General features: G+C 44.8%; 1 protein-coding gene across 1 annotated transcript; it reads left to right on the top strand.

The window, feature by feature from the left end:
- Positions 1–298: 298 nt before the first annotated feature.
- PRLHR (prolactin releasing hormone receptor) lies at positions 299–1,384 on the top strand. The gene has a single exon (XM_010143140.1). The coding sequence runs from the start codon at positions 326–328 to the stop codon at positions 1,358–1,360; it is 1,035 nt and encodes a 344-aa protein (XP_010141442.1). The 5' UTR covers positions 299–325; the 3' UTR covers positions 1,361–1,384.
- Positions 1,385–13,628: the final 12,244 nt, after the last annotated feature.

The following is a 13,628-nucleotide window of genomic DNA, read 5'->3' as shown; positions in this document are numbered from 1 at the left end:
GGCATCCACAGGAAAATCATATGGGATTAAAAAAACCCAGCAGTAAGTACTCACCGCGTTAAATGTTTATTAAGTGGCATGCTGTCAAAACCTAGATTTAATAGTAAATACAGAAGCACTTTAACGGAAATTGGTTGTATGTGATTTTTTTTCTTAGGAATTGCTGGGAGCTGCCTCTCAAGGATTACAACTTCGCTCCTGCTTTTACGGATGCTTGTTTACTTGTCCGCGCGGTAACCTCTGGACAGCCAGTAATCCATTCATTATCTGCACTGATTGAGAGCACTAGTGCACTCAGCTGACGGCAGACGACAAAAGGAGGGAAATGATGAATTCGGACAATTTAACCTCCCAAAGCTTCCTCTCTGCGATTCACAGCAATGCCAGCAATTTGTTCTCAGGGCTCCAGTTTGTTCAGACCTTCAAGCCACTCATCATCCCCTGCTACTCGCTAGTGGTTTTTATTGGTGTCATTGGGAATTACCTTCTCATTTATGTTATCTGCAAGACAAAAAAAATGCACAATGTCACCAACTTTCTGGTAGGCAATCTGGCTTTCTCAGACATGCTCATGTGTGCAACCTGTGTGCCCCTGACACTGGCGTACGCCTTTGAGCCCAGAGGATGGGTGTTCGGGCGTTTCATGTGCTACTTTGTTTTCCTGATGCAGCCCGTCACTGTGTTTGTGTCTGTCTTTACCCTGACTGTCATAGCTGTGGATAGGTACTACGCCATGGTGTACCCGTTCCGCAGGAGGCTCACAATCCCCATTTGTGCTTATATCCTGGCTGCTATCTGGCTGCTGAGCTGTACCTTGGCTGCCCCAGCCTTGGTCCACACTTACCATGCAGAGTTCCCAGAACTGGACTTCTCCATCTGTGAGGAGTTTTGGTTCCACAAGAAAAGAGATCGCTTAGCCTACGCCTACAGCACTCTCATCATCACCTACATACTGCCTTTGGCTGTCATCTCCCTGTCCTACCTGAGAATCTCAGTCAAGCTGAAAAATCGTGTAGTCCCAGGCAACATCACCCAGGGCCAAGCTGATTTGGACCGAGCAAGGAGGAGAAAGACTTTTCGCTTGCTGGTCTTAGTGGTGGCAGCCTTCGGAGTCTGTTGGTTGCCTCTGCACATCTTTAACATGATAAAGGACATAGACATCAGCTTGATTGACAAGCAGTACTTCAACTTCATCCAGCTGCTGTGCCACTGGTTTGCAATGATGTCTGCTTGTACCAATGCCTTCCTCTATGCCTGGCTCCACGACAGCTTCAGAGGGGAGCTGAAGAAGATGTTTGCCTGGAGAAAGAAGAAAATTGGACCCACTACAAACTGCATTATGGCCAGCGTGGTGCTGTAAATGAGAGCTGGTGGGAGTGCACCTCCTTCATAAGGTAACGCTGTAAGTCTTTTTCACTTCTAATTAGACTCGATTCCTGACATCTGTCCTCAGGGCTCAGTTATATATAACCACACAAGTCCCATGCATAGCTTCCCCAGCACCTCTGTTCCCATCGGAGGAGGAAAGACAGATGTCAGGTCCCCAAAATGGTTTTACTTCTTTGGCAGGAGTCACAGGCCAAGGAGACATTAGCGCATGTAAGCTGCGAGAATCCTTCCTATCTGTTTTGGCTACTGCTGTTACGGACATGGGATTTGGGGTCAGGGAGAAGCAAAGGTGAATATGAGATATAAATACCTCAGTGAGGAGGTGTTTTGGTTTGGGTAAAAATCAAACCTGCAAATCTACCCAGAGTCCAGTGCTTAGCACAGGATCTAGGGTGGAGGGCTAACAATATTCCTGTGGTCCTCTTGGGTTAAGGCCATGCAGAAAATAGCCCAAGGCTCTCAGAAATGCCCTTCCCGAGCAGATGTTTCAGCTGGGGGCAGGAAAACACACTGGCAGGGTACCGAGCCTCCCTCTGCCAGCTGAGCTGTGCGGGCTGCAGCCCTGTGTAAGGGTCTCCCCTCCCGAGGGTGCAAGTGGTGTGTAGGACAATAGCAGTGCCTGCACTCCCTCCAAGCACCTAGGAACAAGATGACTGGATCTCTTGCGTGCCTGTGGGTCTTGGTGGAGTGTGCTGTGTCTGACCTTCAGGGTATCCTCCCTCACTGTTATTTTCTCCTTACTGCTGGCTGAGTGGATGAAGGAGCAGCCCTTGCAGCAGGGCTGCTCACCTGCCTGCTATGGCCAACCGCACTGGGCAGAGATCTGTGCTTTATGCTTTTTGAACCTGCGATCCCAAGCCTCCTGTGTCTTGTGAACCTGCAGAACAGCACGTAGCAAGACGAGATGCAGTATTGTGAGAGGAGGAACAAACCAGAGTGATGTTGTTTCTGGGAGGTGCAACTGTGATGCAGAGTGACTGACGGCCTATCTGCAAAGTCACCTGGTGAATTTGCCAATGCTGTAATTGAGGGTGGACAGACTGGAAAGATAACGTGTGGTGGAAACACATCCAAACAGGGGGGCCTTAAGACATACAAACACTTTACTGACATCTAATTGGGTTCTTGCCACTGTCTCGTGTAACCCCAATTTGCCGATCCTACTGCAAGGCAACTGCGTTCCCAGCCAGAGCACAGGAGTTCGTTGCAGTCTCGTCAGTGCTGACATGCTTCGCACTCATTCCTTGAGGAACCGTTTTTGACATGTGGCACTGCTGCCATCAGCTTTGATCTCCAGAAGCAGCCTGAGACTTGAGAGTGTCTTCAGGAGCACTTCTGGAGGTGTCTGCTAAGAGACAGCAGGTGGCAGGGGCTGTTGACATTGAGCTGTGTGCGAGCATTGTGTGAGCAAAGAAAGACCTGTCAAACAGAACGGAGTAACAAGTGCTGTCTTTTGAAGGAATCTGTAGTGGAGAAACAATTTCCTTTGACACCCACCTTTCAGATGAGGGAGTTAGAAGCTATAATCAACCTAATGGTTTCTAGTTTCTTCCCTCATCTCTCTGAACTGAAAATTTCTGATATAATAGGTAAGTATAAAGGAAAAAGTTCTGAAAGCAGACTGTTTCTGAAGAGGTTTCTTCCAGGCTGCTCAGGCAGAATCTGGGATAACATAAGGAACTGCCTGATACTGAGCTGAGAATAGCCAGAGGAGCAACATAGGTGCAGTTTTGGCCGTCGTCAGCAAAGGCATCTGCCTGACCACAACTGCACAGGGTCAGAAACGTATGCACTGTGAGGCAATGAAAATAGACAAAGAGTGGAGAGAGAAGAAAGAGGGGACGGTTTCTCTAGTTTGTAACTGTCCTCCTACCGTGAAACTGTGAATAGAATATTTCTTATCACCCTTCGGTAAGCTTAATCTGGTTAAAAAAATACACACATGTGTATGCACACAGTGAAAAAGGGTTGGGAAAACATTTGGAATCCCTTTTCACAAATTTCCTTAGAATTTCAAGATGTTCTGCTGCTAGTAATGAGAAACTGGATATTAGAAGCTGATTACAGAGACATTGAACCAAGGAAGCCCTTTTAAAGTGGGCATTACTTGTTTTCACTCTGTGACTGAGTGTATCTGCCTTGCCTACCGTGATTTCAACTTTTGAATGACTTATTAAAGCATGATTTGCTTTTGCTGGATTTTAGGAAACTTTTTCCTTCAAGTTCAATATAGCAGTTTACTGGAACAACTGGTGATTTTGAAAAGGTGAGAAAAACCTTTCCAAACGAACATACCAAATTTTACAAGCTTTTCAGCTTTTGAAGAGAAGAGGGAGTAGGATGCCGAGAGAGCACTGAAACAAAAGCAGCTTTAAATAACAATACAATCCTGATCTGTAGAGATTTTTCTTCTATGGAATTATGTTACTTCAAGCTCTTAATTCGTTGTTTGTAAAGGTTTATTAGTATTGAGATAGCCCATAATGTTCACAACCTTGTGCACTACATACAGACAGCGCTGTAATCCAGAGTGATCCAAAGCCCAGCGTAGTACCTGGGAAGACTCTGGTGAACCGCAGCGGGCCCGGGATCATTTCCTTCTTACACACCATGTTTTTACCCTCATTTGCCAGCACTGCAGTTTGGCTTATTAATGTTCTCTCGAATGTTAGTGGCTGCTGCAGAGAGCTGCATGGAGCAAGCAAGAGCTCGGATTTCTCTCTCTATTTTGTTCTTTTTCCCTTGAGGCAGAAATGAAGGGCTGTTTAGTGCTTACACTGTTCCCACAGTGACAGATGCAATGGGAGCATCTCGCTACCAGCAGCCCCTGGAGCTGCAGTTACAGCAGCAGCGAGTTCTGTCGTCTCAAGGAGGTCCTCAGGAGTGCTCAGCACAGCAGGCACATTCGTTTAAGTGCTTGCTTAACCTGTACACACCTTGAATCTGTCAGGACTCGCCTTTGCAGCAGAAAGCTCAGAGCCTGCCCCTTGCTTCGGGCTCTTCTCAGGAACAGATTCTGCAGATGCACTCTGAAATGGTCTGTGTTCCCCAGCCGTGGGCTCCTGAGGCTCCTTCTTCTCGCCTCAGCAGACGTCTTGACCCACCTTAGTGGTCTTGCAAGGCATTTTTTCCCGGCTTTCCCTGCACAGTGCACAAAGGAGTCTGGCCCTGACCCCAGGGCTGGGGGTCCTGCAGGCTGGCAGGGATTGAGGCACAACCCCATTTGCTCAGCCCTACCTCTGAATCGAGCCTCAAGAATCTCTTCTCAGTGTAATTACTGTTTTCACCAATATCCAGAGTAATAAACAATAATAAGATTTAGAGGCACATTGGTGCGCTTCTTTAATCCAGTTATGCAAATAATTATATTAAAAGCCATCATGTGAAATGTGTTTGCTAATCTCCAGCCCTCTCCGGGGAAATGCTGTGGTTCTCTGAGGGATCAGGGCTCATCACTACAGTATTTTTGGTGCTATAATTTTTAATTACAATGTAAGAAATCATTGCACACTTTGATTTTTATAAAGTAGCCTGTTTCAAAAATTGGTGAACCTATTAACTTTTCCTGTAAGGGTTTTAATTCTTGTTCCTTGCTTGCATTTGAATTCAAGGACTCTCATACTGCAGAGCAGCTGGTCTGCAGGGATGGAGCAGGATTTGCATCTGAGCTGAGTTACGGCAGAGGGCTATATGGTTCTCGTCTGCTGGGATTTCATTCCAGTTGTTTACATGTACAGACTTTTAGCAGGTAGAAACCCGGGTGTTCTGCATTTCACAGCAGCAAATGTGTGCTATTTATGATGGTTCCTCAGACTGTTCCTAAAGGACAGTGTCTGGTAGACACTCCTAGATGTACTACGGAGTTTGTACACATGCTCTGTGGTGGTGGTTTCATCTGGATATCAAATGCATTACCCAGCGAGTGGGTTATCAGTGGCTCTGGAAGCAGAGAGCCCACTTAGGACCACACTTGCTGTAAAAATCATGGCTGAGATTTCACTGGGACCAAGCCTTTACAGCTCAGAAGGCTCTGCATATCTTAAATGTGGAGGATAATAAAGATATAGAAGGAGCTGAAGGGATGAAGGCAGGGGAGAGTGAGATGTCTTCACTGCAAGTGAAGAACATGGATTTAGATAGCAGGAATCACAGCTTCACAATTTGAAGCTATTCTGCATAGTTCTTAGAAGGACTCACAGATCATCATTCTAGCCAATACACTGTATTTCCAGCATCTATAGATGCAGAAATGCTCGATCAAACATAAGGTACTCCCTATGGTCAAATGTGGGATTGATATTAAAAGGCACTGTACTTATGAAACACGTAAAAAAGTAAGTCAGAACTTGATCAGAAATTAAAAAACAGATAAGATAGTGAACAAAGGTCACTAACTCTGAAATCAGGCAGGCAAAGCAAAACAGATGTTAATCAAACCTCATTTAGGGTCAGGTAGAGTTATCTCCCCCCCAACTTAAAAATAACAATTCAGAGCAGTCACCAAAGACTAACTTGTCTGTGCAAGGCATTGCTCTAAACAAATTTTACTTTGGATGAGGAAAACTGTGAGAGCTGTATTTGTTTCATATTTGGGGAATGGCAGTTTATCCGGGATTGGTAAAAGCAGATCCTGATATAAGGCTATTACTCGCAAGAGCATGGGGAGTTCTTCCCAGCTGATGGATAGGCGGGGAAAAGCTGGTGTTTTTCATAGCAGCCGAACAGCAGATGCTCTGTACAGCTTTAATTGAGTGAATCTTACTTGTTGAGGTATCTATAGTCATAATTAGATGTCTGAGATTGTGCAGGGTACAGATATTCACTGAAAATGATACTCCAGCAGCTGGGGAAAGAAAAGGCCGGTTTGGATAGAACTGTACAATGCATCCAGACGAGAAGAGAGCAGAGAGAGAAACAACATGTTGGTGGTAAAGCCACTGCTGTCTTTGCCATTCCTGCATAAAAAAAGGTAACACCAATTTTTACCTCCAGCCCTCCCCTCTCACCGCCCACTCATTTTCTTTCCTCAGAAAAAACCAGCTGCATTTCTTGTGCTTCCCCTGGAGAAAAGGTTGCTCAGAGTCAAAGCAAACATTCCTGCCTCATAGAAAGCACACCGAGATCAGGCAGGCTTTCCAAACTGAAGATCATCCTCTTCTCCCCTAAGCGCCTCTCTGCGGTCAGCTGTGCCTGACACACAGTCTCTGCACCCAGCCATTTGCTGTGCGGGTCTGCAGCTGCCAGGAGCACCCCTGGCCTGCCTGCCACCTGCAGCACTGGCTTTTGTGGTTGCACCCCCATGCTCAGTGACCTCATTCTGGGCCAAAACCACCACTAACCCTGGTTTGTTGTACCTGATTGCCCTCAATATCAACAAGAGTTTGCTTTACTCGAAGTCCCAGAGAGCTGCTGCAGATGGGACTTCACCTTCAGAAATCGTTATCATACTCCCCGTTTTAAGAGCAGGTTTCAAGTATATTCCTACCATGTCCCCAGGCTAATTTAAATGAAATTTTGTGTAAGTTTCTCTGCTCCCTGCTCTCCCAGCCCTCCCCCAGACTTTTGAAATCATTAATCAGCTAGTCAGTAGAAGCAGAAGCCTCGAGGATGTTGAAATCCTCGTTGGTTGGAAGAATACTAGCATATTCTTGGTGCTCCCCAGGGAAGGAAAAGATCCACCCAGGATTACACAGGGGATGGTGTAAAAGGTTCAGAACTAGTTAGGGGATGGCCAAGCTGCTTCCCTACAGGGCAAAAAGAGCATGAATATAAAATATATCTCACTGGGGGTTAAGTCCCTTTGGGATCTAAAATCTGCTCTCCTTGCCGAGAAGCTGAGAGGATTGACTTTCTTGCCTGTTGTTGTTTACTTTCCCTTTGTACAACCTGCTTTGTCGAGCTGAGCTAATGAATCTAGTAATTGATATAAACAATAAAACACGCACTCAGGAGCTCCCTGCTTTGTGTCTCCAGCCCGCTGGAAATCAATTTGGAATCACTGCTGTCAGTCTGCAGCTGACTGGGATCTCTGTTCTTTGCATCTTGTTTATGTTAATTATCAACATTACATTGTAATTTCTTTGTGTTTTTTTTCTCTGCAGGAAACACACAAAAGGAGACGATGGCTTTAATCCTGACATCTACATTTCCTGTAATTCCTCCATTCCCATTAGGTGCTGGAGAAGATGTTTCATCAGCAGCTAGCAGGGCTGTGGCGTAGGAATGAGATATGCCTCTCCTGCTGAGCACGGTCCTTGGTTTCCAGATAACATGCTGCCAAGGCAGCCTATGGCTCACGGCAGCAGGAGGGGTTTACTGCTGTGGTCTGTGACAGCCTGGTGATGTGTGTGGTGCTGAGGATCACTCTTACACAGCTCAGGATCCCCCCCAGCAACATCACCAACGAAGCGATGTGCTCAGCCGGAGGCAGCTGGTGCTCCTGTGAGGCTGGGCAGCACGAGGTGACATCGCTCTGACTACAGCTTCTCAGCCACAGGGAGCTGTGTTCAGCTACCCCAACACACCTACAAGACAGGCCAATGCTCTGGTGAAAACGTGACAGCCGAACAACTTGGTGGCTGGGACACCTTGTCACAGGTTGCCATCAGTCAAAGCTCAGATTTGTGTGACCAGCCACATTTGGGAACGAGAAGGCGAAGCAGTGCACTGTGCTATAAAACAGGCCTTTTGGGGATCGTAAAGGCAGGGCAAGAAAGAAAGAACCAACCATATTTTTGGACTCCAAGCAAACAATAACCACCCAAAGGCTAAATCAAAAACCACCCAGAGGCTGCGGTTCTGTATGCACGTAGGAGTTACTCAAGCCTTCCTGTGAGTGCAGTCCCTCACTTGTAGCGTGAAAGCAGATGAAAATAATCCAAACATCATGTGCAAGAGTTCGCTATGAGCTACGTCACCAATTAGGAATTACTTTCTGAGTCACAAACTATTTCAAATCATTAAGAAGACAAAACTTTCAACACTCAGCTTTGGAATGATTTCCCCGCCATTACTGGATCCTTTTAGAATTCGACATCTGTTGTTAATATGCATAACCTAAAGAAATTAAAAATAAATTTGAAGCAATCTGAAGCACTAGACACAGCACATGACAGACCTGTTTAATCTTAACGACTCAATAATATTGTCATTGTGAATCACTTCTTCGCTAAAGCATGTATCCGTGTCTGTTGTATAAAATAATGTTTATTTGTAAAAGCCTTTGGTACCACCCATGCAATTGTCAGTTGTCACAGCTAATTCTAAATCGTTTTCATAGTACCTCCTCTTGGAAAATGGCCATGAACTGAGGATAGACAAAATGCAAATCATCACCGGTCAAACAAAGTTCTGGCAACATCACCAACAAAGCGCAGGGAAGCTTTTGAAGAGCTGCGTTTTGCTGCAGTTACAAAAAGATGGGATTCTTTATTTTTAAGGCTTTGCGGAAGGCGCTGTTCCAGATGGTTCGTACCCCAAAAAGTTGCCAGGGTCTGACTTTCATAGGCCATCACATTCTTGCCTTATTGCTACATGAAGAAAGATGTTTTCCCATGAAACGGTTTAAAATGGCACTGTCCACCTGGCAATGCTGCTGACTAGGGACAGGGTGAGGATGTAGCAGACAAGTCAGACTTCAGAAATGGGTTTTAAGAGCCACACTGCTCACACCCTGAAGTCATTCAATTACTGGATAAAGGCAACTGTGCATTGAAATGTTGTCTTTCAATCATTTACTGAGGAGAAGACTTACCTCCTCCTCCCACGTATTTTAAGGAAAAATTCTTGAATTTCAGGCTACTGATTTCCACAGAGAGACATCTCTCTTCAGCCCAGTATGAGTCACTAAGTCTCAGAGATGCAGGGTTTAAAATCAATCACACCTTCACTTTGCAGCCTCAGTGATGGCTGTCAGCTAGTTCAGCTCAGAGAGCAACTTACTCTGCCATTAGCACGCAACAGTTTGGGTACAACCTTCTCCCGGTGTGTTGTACAAACGGTCTGCCTGGGATGCTGTCAATGCCTCCATGTGTTCACCCAGTCTTAGAGAGTTTAAATCTGACTTGTGAGTTTATTCCAGATCTGTTTTCCAAGGATTTAAACAGAAGTAAAGTAACGGTAAAGTAACCGAGGTTAAATAGCTTTTCTATACATGTGAAATTTATTATCAGTTTTTTTATTATGAACTAAAAAATAAACCAACAAATAAACTAAACAAAACCCCAATGAAACTAAAAAGAAGAAAAAACCCCCCACATTAAAAACAACACCCCAAATGCTCAACAAGTTAAAAGAATGGATTAATATAAAAATTAAGTAATTCTTGAAGTGCCTTGGTTCCTGGGGGTTAGGTCACTTTTAGAAGAAGTAGAAGGTGTTTTATTGTGAAGAAGGTATATGCAAGCAAAATATTTGGTGACTTCCTATACAATTATGAGTTTGATGAGTGATTAGGAAAGTGCAGGTTTGAGGGCAAGAGGAAAATGCACAGGATTTTTAGTGCTAAAATGAATTAGCCGGATGAGCTGAATCTGCAATATGATGTTCAACAAACGCAGCCTAATTTACAGTGGTAGCTGTGCTGGAAATGGAGATAATTAGGCTTTTACTTCCAGTTATAATATGAGATATTTGAAAACAGAGGTGGAAGGTGGGTTGGAGGAAGGCCAGGCTGGTACAAAAATAGTCTTAAAATTTTTGAGAGCAGTAAATAGCGGCTAAATGGGGAGCGTCAGCACAGCTTTATACATCCAAAACTATTCACATTCAAATATTGAGACTGGCGGAGATGGGTACACGAGGGAGAGCTGCTCTAAGCTTCACAATTCACTAATTCAACTATATAAAAACTAGTTGCAAGAACAGCAAGCCCTATAGATTACCCTAAATTTCAGATGTTTGAAACATGGATCTGCAGTTAGATTTCACCTTTTATTGCAGGAAGTCTCACCTTTGAGTAGAGATGATTGCTGCTTCTTGGATGGAGCCCAGAGACTTAACCAAGCTACTGTGGTGTTCTGCTATAGATAACAGGTCCAAAATTAGCTTTGAGATGTCTCTCCACAATTTTAATTTAACACTCACAGCACAACCAGAGGATAGAAACCAGCAAGTCATGTAAGTAGAAACTCTTAAGCCCCATATACAGTAACTAAACATTTTTAAAACAAAAAGAAACGATGAAGGACTATAGGAAGCTTTGAAGTACTCTGTGTAATCTCTGCACAGCTAGAGGTGTTTTCTATGAAACCACAACCCTCGTGACCTGGAATTTATGCTTTCTGTGTTTGGTCTAGGCAGCCCCAGAGCACCGACAGTTCTAGGGAGAGCGACACTCTTTTAGAAAAAATTCTATCCTTGTGAGCTGGGTACTGCCAATGTGAGTCACTATGATGTGTTCCAGTAACTGCTGAAAGAAAGGAAGACATTACTGACAGCAAAATATGGTAGAGTTTACCTATGCAGAAGTATGCTGATTTGTTTTACTGATAGCCGAGAAGCCAACAGACGCCTGTTATCCACTGAATGTCAACCCTGCACGTAGATTTCCCAATAAGCACTAATTAGCTATTTGAGAAATCATCAGAGAGTTTCATTTCGCTCATAAAAAGCAGCAGTGTGAGTAAGTTGTCACCGAAAGCTGTGTCACATCTGAAAAGCAGAGAGAAGCCCAAAAGGAACCTATAATGCCGCTATGACTCAGAGCACTTAAACACTGCAGTATGCCAAGTATTTTTAAAAACCTCCTTCTTCTTCTTCTGGAGTATATTTGGACAAACTGCCTGAACTGAAGAGGAGCAAATACAAGTTACTCCTCAACGATTACACGGAGCACCACCAGCTACAGTCACATTTCGGGCTGAACCTGAGAAGCTTAGTCCCAGCTCTGTCCATATCAGCAGTAGTCTTGATCAGCAGAATGGGAATTTTATCAGGGGTCCCTGCCTTTCCTTTCTCCTGTTCTACACCAGTAGAAGGAAAATACATTGTAGAATACAAGTCAACTTCCAATCTGTTAGTTTCCTCTTCTATAATACTCCCCAGCTGGTTGGGGGTTTTTTTGGGGTTTTTTTTGTTTTGTTTTTTTCCTGCAGAAGATGAAGCAATACCCATCTCCATGCACATTGTTCCGTTTCTAATAAACGGCAGAGTCCAAGATCTGAGATACCTCCTCCTAAACAACTGTGGCAGAGACAAGACGGGAGTCCATGAGGCACAAAATACGAAGCAGAGCGTAAGTGTACATGATTACCATCCTAATCCAGAGCTGAAACAAAACTCTAAAGAAGAGCCAGTCAGTATATCAAGCACCATCTCTTCACAAGAAATTCAGGATTGACTTTCTGGATTCACGTTCAGGATTCGACATTCAGAATTAACACATTTAATGAAGTGGCTAGACCTTTATTCCCCAAACTATCCTCAGAAGTTATTCTTTGTTTCCCTGGAACCTGCTAGTCAGCTGTTCTCTCACTAATTCTTTCTACATTAGAGAAACAAATCCTACTTTCCTTACCCCCCAGCAAGTCTTACATCGTGTTTCCTAAGAGAAATCATCCTCTTGATGAATGTGGTGTCACCCCACCACTACCAGTCGGCCCTCCAGCACCTGCCCCAGCCCAGCAGGCAGAGCCTTTAAACAGGGCACCTGGAGCCCCCGTGTAAAGCACTGGCGGGACTGCTGCAGGCTGGCTTGGATGGGAGTGTTTGGTAGATAGTTCTAGCTTACTAAACAACAAGTTTTACAAGCTTTCATTATTGGTAGCTACCATTACATGAAGTCAGGTAGAACCCACAAATGCAAGAGGATGATTGGAATAACCGATACTAATAGAGAAGCCTATTAAAACAGAAAATTAATCCCCTTCCTGATCTGTTAATAAAATAAATACTGGAGAGAATGAATGAAAACTTATAAAAAACATTTGGAGAGGCATGGAGGAATTGAGGTTCCACTTAATCTTAGACCTCCCATTTTTATTGGAGTACTAAAATGTTGTCACAGTTGTTATATCCTTCCTAAGAAACTTTCTCTTCAAATTTTAATTGCTGTATATTCTTGCAGGAGATATTGATAGCCCATCTTTTCCATGCCTGCTGATCCTGGGGCTGTCTGGAGGAAGCAGGATGGATTAGTACAATCATTACATCCTACTTAAAACTGGCTTTTGCTCTAGAGTCCGTGCCAGCAATAAGCAAGAGCTCAGTTTGGCACCAGCACTAAAAGGAGGTGTTAGCTTCCTTTTTAGCCAGTCCAGTAAATGTAAGACCAAGGATCTCTTGGTGGCAAGTGACAGTAGGACATGGTCGGTGAGCTGCAAAACCCCAGTGACCAGCGGGCACCAGCTCGCTCTCTCCACAACCTCTGCTCTGCAGTGTGGCTGTGCGTTCACTGGTCACCCACACGGGGTTTGTGTGCTGCCAAGGGGCTTTGGTGCGCGTCTGTTCGCGCAGCTGTTCTCGCTCTTTGGGGAACTGAAAATCTAGCTGGCTCGATTGAACATCAGGTACCTGGTTGTACTAGTTACTGGAGCCTGCTGGCCTGGTCTGAGCTGCGTTCCCAGCGGCACCTTTTTGCCCAAGAACTGAGTGAGTTTCTTCACCTACTCACTGCCAGTCAGCAGCCACTGAGCCACTGGAGACCAGCCGGTCTCTGTGGAGGCCTCCTACCACCATAGATGCCATCTCTCCATCACATGCCTGATACCAGGAGGGACCAGTTATTCCAGACTGATGCTTGGCCCTTCACGCTCTTGCAGCACGACATTAGAGAAGGTCTCCAAGAAGAGGGAGAAATGATGGTCTCGGTCAGAACTGAGACCTTATTTACTGACAAAAATCCAAGACTTTCCTGTCTGGTTTCCTTTACCTTGGGGGGTGGGCAGAGTTGTGACAAGGTCACCATGAATCTGGACTTTTGTGATGGTCTTTTTTTACGGAGCACCTCCACAAACCCAGGCTGATACAGTGCTGCCCGCCAGGTGTTAGCCTTGCACCCATGCACCGGATAAATTCATAGGGATGCCTTACTCTGGAATACTGGGCTGGGGCACGAGCCTTTTCACAGGCTTCAATTTCATCCTCATGGTTTTATTTTTGTCCCAAATGGGTCTCTTGGACCTACTGATATTATCTCATCTATTTCCTCTTTCACTAGCCACTTAAAATGGGTAATTGGAGGATCACCTTAACTTCAGACTAGGTAGTATGTCACCAGTTTGTAAATCTTTTCAACCAGT

The sequence above is a fragment of the Buceros rhinoceros genome, unplaced genomic scaffold, assembly GCF_000710305.1.
Source record: "Buceros rhinoceros silvestris isolate BGI_N320 unplaced genomic scaffold, ASM71030v1 scaffold4159, whole genome shotgun sequence".
Lineage (NCBI taxonomy): Eukaryota > Metazoa > Chordata > Aves > Bucerotiformes > Bucerotidae > Buceros > Buceros rhinoceros.
This window is presented reverse-complemented; position numbering and strand designations above follow the sequence as displayed.

What these genes read in the sequence shown, in the direction of transcription:
- PRLHR (XM_010143140.1), top strand. Translation starts at nt 326, where the DNA reads ATGATGAATTCGGACAATTTAACCTCCCAAAGCTTCCTCTCTGCGATT.